This window comes from Octopus bimaculoides, chromosome 2, assembly GCF_001194135.2.
Source record: "Octopus bimaculoides isolate UCB-OBI-ISO-001 chromosome 2, ASM119413v2, whole genome shotgun sequence".
In the NCBI taxonomy this organism is placed as follows: domain Eukaryota; kingdom Metazoa; phylum Mollusca; class Cephalopoda; order Octopoda; family Octopodidae; genus Octopus; species Octopus bimaculoides.
This window is the reverse complement of record NC_068982.1, coordinates 125,922,536-125,927,454: the sequence shown is the minus strand read 5'-3', so window position 1 is coordinate 125,927,454 and position 4,919 is coordinate 125,922,536. Positions and strand designations below refer to the sequence as shown.

General features: G+C 33.2%; 1 protein-coding gene across 1 annotated transcript in view; it reads right to left on the bottom strand.

Moving 5' to 3' along the window:
- LOC106871216 (LETM1 domain-containing protein 1) overlaps positions 1–4,187 on the bottom strand; it is a 177,007-nt gene extending 172,820 nt beyond the window's left edge. The window contains exon 1 of the mRNA XM_014917565.2: positions 3,810–4,187. Coding sequence (XP_014773051.1) covers positions 3,810–3,955 — 146 coding nt within the window. The 5' untranslated portion in view covers positions 3,956–4,187. The remainder of the gene's footprint in view (positions 1–3,809) is intronic.
- Between the last annotated feature and the right edge of the window lie 732 nt (positions 4,188–4,919).

Sequence of the window (4,919 nt, the reverse complement as noted above, 5' to 3'; positions counted from 1 at the left end):
TGGTGTTGCCATCCGGTTTCACCAGTCTTCAGTCAAGTCGTCCAACCCATGCTAGCATGGAAAGCGGACGGTAAACGATGATGATGATGATGATATATATATATATACACACACACATACATAATGATGATAAACGAAACACCCATGTTTCCAGAGGTGAATTATTCAAACCCCAAAGCATTCTTCTCAAACACATGGCTATATATATATACACACACACACATATATATATATATACAAACACACACACACACATATATATATACATACATACACACATATACATATATATGTGTGCTGGTGTATGTATATATATATATATATATATATATATATATATATATATATATATATATATATATATATATATATATACATATATACACACACACACACACATGCATTTTTGTGTGTGAGTGTATGTATGCATGCATGCAAATATGTATGTGTGCATACACATGTGTATGTTAAAAATAATATTCTCTAAGTATAAATTGTTATTGAAGACCTGGATTAGGCGGGAACTACATAGGTGTGGAAAGAAGAGAGCATTGAATGGGTCTGAAGGAAGCTTTGGCAAGCTCAAGCAGGCAGCCGCTGATGAAATATCAGAGAAAATGACTTAACAATAGATTCGTTTGTAGGTGAGTAAAAGATTGCCTACTGGTCTGACACACCTTGAATAAAGTACAAAGTGTGTGTGTACACTTTTTCTGGTGTATGCATTGCTGTTTGGTAAGAAGTTTGCCTTCCAACCATGTGGCTCCGGGTTCAGTACCATTGTGAGGCCCCTTGGGCAAGTACCTTCTACTGAAGCCTCAAGCCAACCAAAGCCCTGTCAGTAGATTTGGTAGACAAAAACTGAAAGAAGCCCATCATATATATATATAAAATATTTTATAATATGCATGAGTTGGTCTGGATATTGCATCAAAATGATCATAGGTCATAATAAAGTTTTTACAATGGATATGGATCATCTTTTAGCTCTTATTTAAATTTATTTATATCATCATCATCGTTTAACGTCCGCCTTCCATGCTAGCATGGGTTGGACGATTTGACTGAGGACTGGTGAAACCGGATGGCAACACCAGGCTCCAATATATATATATATATATATATATTATATCAGAGTGAGGCAACTGTTGTTATAGTGACTCACAAGAACAACAGAAATGGTATAATAAATTCACTAGTATAGTAGAAAGCATTCTAAGCTGTAAAAAATTCAGTGTGTGCAATTGAAACAGCATTAAACTAAAATGACCATCTGTGTATCATATTAATGTATTTACACCACTGAAAGGCATAGAGCTGTAAATTACTGTCTGAGAAAGAATCTTGTCATACACATATTGTTTTAAAAATACAAATATCAGATCAAGCCTTAAATTGTCACAGCAGTAACTCACAAGAATGACAGATGCATTTCATTCTACTTGAAGCTTGTCAATGCCATGTACCTGTTTGTTACTTGCTAAATTGAAATTCATACTCTGATTATAAGAAACAGTGAGTAATACATCCACTGGTATAGCAGAAAGCTTGTTGGGTTACAAAAACTCAATAGATGCAATTGAAATAGATTTAAATTAATATCACCATCTATTTATCATACTACATAGTATATACACCACTGAAAGTCATGATGCTGTGGATTTTGTCTGAGTTAAAATTTCTTCATAGACATGTAATGTTACAAGCACAATATATATATTAAAGTGAGGTGAACATCATTGCAGCAATGACTCATGGGAACATCAGATGTGTTTTGCTATACTTGGGGCTTTGTCAATTCTGTGCACCTGTTTGTTACTAAATTTATGTTTCAAGAAATAATAAACAGTAAATAATACAGCCACTGTGGAGGCACATGGCCTCATGGTTAGAGCAGCGGACTCATGATTAAGGGATCATGGGTTCAAATCTCAGACTGGGCGATGTGTGTGTTTATGAGCAAAACACCTAATCTCCACACAGCTCTAGCAGAAGGTAATGGCAAACTTCTGCTGACTCTTAGGCTACAACTGTCTCTCACTCTTTCCTCCTGCATCTAACAGCTCACCTGTGATGGATTAGCGTCCCATCCAGATGGGGAACCTATACCCCAATGAAACTGGGAAACCAGGCATGGCTTGAGAAGGAACAAACAATAGCAACAACAACAATACAGTCACTGGTATTACAAAAAGTTTGCTGGTCTGTAAAAAATCTGTTTAGAGAGTATGCTGTAAAGGTGTGCCATATTTTTTTCTGGAGATGAAACTTAACCAGGGATAGATAATAGGTGTAATTTTCACATGAGATTGTCAAAGATTATTTGCATGGAATGAAAAAGTTTGAGCTATCCAGAGCTTATATGAAAAACACTGCATTGCTCAGTATTAGAGGGCTGTTTCTCTAATAAGTGCAGAGTCTAAGGTTTGTTGTCAGAATCTCTATATAAAAGAGACATTTTGCATGCATACAAAATTTATGTTTAGGTCTTTTGTGTTCTAGCATCTTCTGATGAAAACTTGAGTGCTAATGAGTATAAGTGGAAAGATGAATAGCAATCAGCAACGTCAGACTGGGTGAGCTTAGAGCCATGCTTATTTGTAATCCAATGTAGAGTTGAAAGATGGAGTTCCGAGGTCAAATGCTTTTAAACCAACAGATTACTGTACTCTGTGTTCCATTGTTAGAATCTGGTAACATTTCAGACGTACATATGTATGTATGATGAATGTCGTTATTCAGTTTTATTTCAAGATTTCTTGCCAATAAAGAAAGAACCGGTTTCTAACCTAGATCCAACGTTTCTTCATTGGAATTTCAATATCAACAACAGGGTATTTTTTGTATGTATGTATGTATGTATTACGTGTGTGTGTGTGTTCATGATAAATATTTTAATATAAAATAAGCTCAGTAAAAGAGATTGCCGAGAACTGTAGAAAACTGACAGAATGTAATTAGTATAGATTTTACAAAGTTTCGTCAGTCATAAAAGTTAACCTAATATGTCTAGATGTAACAAGAAATGTAATTATCTCTATATACACAAAAACTGGTTCAATGTTGTAGTTTCTGAAATAGAAAAGTAGTAAACTAGAAAGATTTTTGGTTTTCATCAAAGGCTAATATCATCTTTTATACATTTTGCGCTTAAGCGTCATTTCTATAGCGATCGTATAAATTGATTCGAATTGTAGCAATAAAGATGTTGAAGTTTGTATACAAGCTAATTAATTAAACGAAAATGTTACATCCAGTTACCGTTTAGCTCTAAGTCATCTCTTTTCGAAAAGATCTATGAACAAAGGTTTTTAAATATTTAAATAGTAGACGATCCTGTCCACTATTTAAATACAACGTATCCAAATGTCCAATGTGACCTTCCTTTTTTTAAAAAAAGGTTAGGTGATTTGAAGAAGATTTGTGAGCTATTTCTGGCAAGCCGAACAACCGCGAAACAAAAGAGTACCCAAAAGTATTGAATATTTGCATGAAAATAAAATTAAACGATAAACATTGCTAATAAGCGTAACGTGCAGATTGCCGTACAAGTTACCGGCGAGAAAATATTCAATTCACTTAAGATTTCCTGTACATTTGAGAGAGGCACGGATGTTACACAATCCTATTCATTGTCCCTATAAATATAACAACGTGTAAGAAGCATAACCAGCTCATCGATTTCTGAGATACAACCTTGTTATGTTATTAAATACAACACATTTATATTCCTAAAGTACTAATGCCGGTTGGTGAAAAAAAGCAATTAAATATAGCACATTTTGTTACACAACCTATATATTACTTACCAGCGTTTTGTTATTGTTGTTACAGGCCATTGAGCAGGAGCTGTGGTGACAGATACTGATTTTAATCGAAACTGAATCACGTTGTGGTACCAAGAAGGTGCACCAAAGAGTCGAACTAAGGAAACTTTCGACCCAAAACACACCATCGTTGGTAGGAAAACACAAACAGCTATTTAAAATTCCGAGTATTATAAGCGTGTTAATATCATGTTTGAAAAGAATGAAGTTATTAAATTGTCTGTATACATTTGTTTTGTGTTGTTGAACGAAAAGTAAATTATAAACAATTAAAATATCATGTCTCCTCAAGATTAGAAGATGGAATCAGCGTCCGCTGACAAATGAAATGTTTCTAAGTAAAACTATAAATACGGTGTAGACACAAACTAATTGCCTTAAATATTTTAGTCCGGGACCTGGAACTATTTGTCTGAGAATTTCTAATCTTCGCACTTTTAGTTATAATTTCATTCATTCACATTTAGGGTATTTTATAGGAATATTTAAGCGTCCCAGGAATTACCTGGCTGAAATGTCATTTAGTTTTTTTTTTTCTTTTCTCTTTACTAAAACTATTACAGCGTAGCTATTTTATTTATTCAGACAAATAACCTCTGTATAGAGTTACCATATTAGTTATTTTCATTATTGCTCTTCTTGAATGTTACGGCCTTGTACTCATACAGCGTAGAGTTCTAATTGCACAACTATTAAGTCGTTAGGCGGGTAACTTCATGTGGTGTATCTAGGATATAATAAGGTACTATTTGAATGGCGTGGGCATCTTTTACTTTATTTTCGTTATTGATATTTTCGTTCTTTGAAGCCTATTTAGAACTTTACGAATTGCTAATAATTGCAATATATAATTCTATATTCTATAATATTTTATTCTACATACTGTGTCTTATTTATTAATTGCTATTAATTAATTTGGAAGGTAAATTTAAACAATATTTAATTCTAAATTGCACGTTTCCCGTATAAACTGCTAATAATTAACTCTAAAAATGATTTTAAATTCTAAGACTTAATTTTTAAATTTAAGCAATATTTAATAGTAAATTGCACGTTTCCTGTATTTATTAACTGCAAATATAAAAATAAATT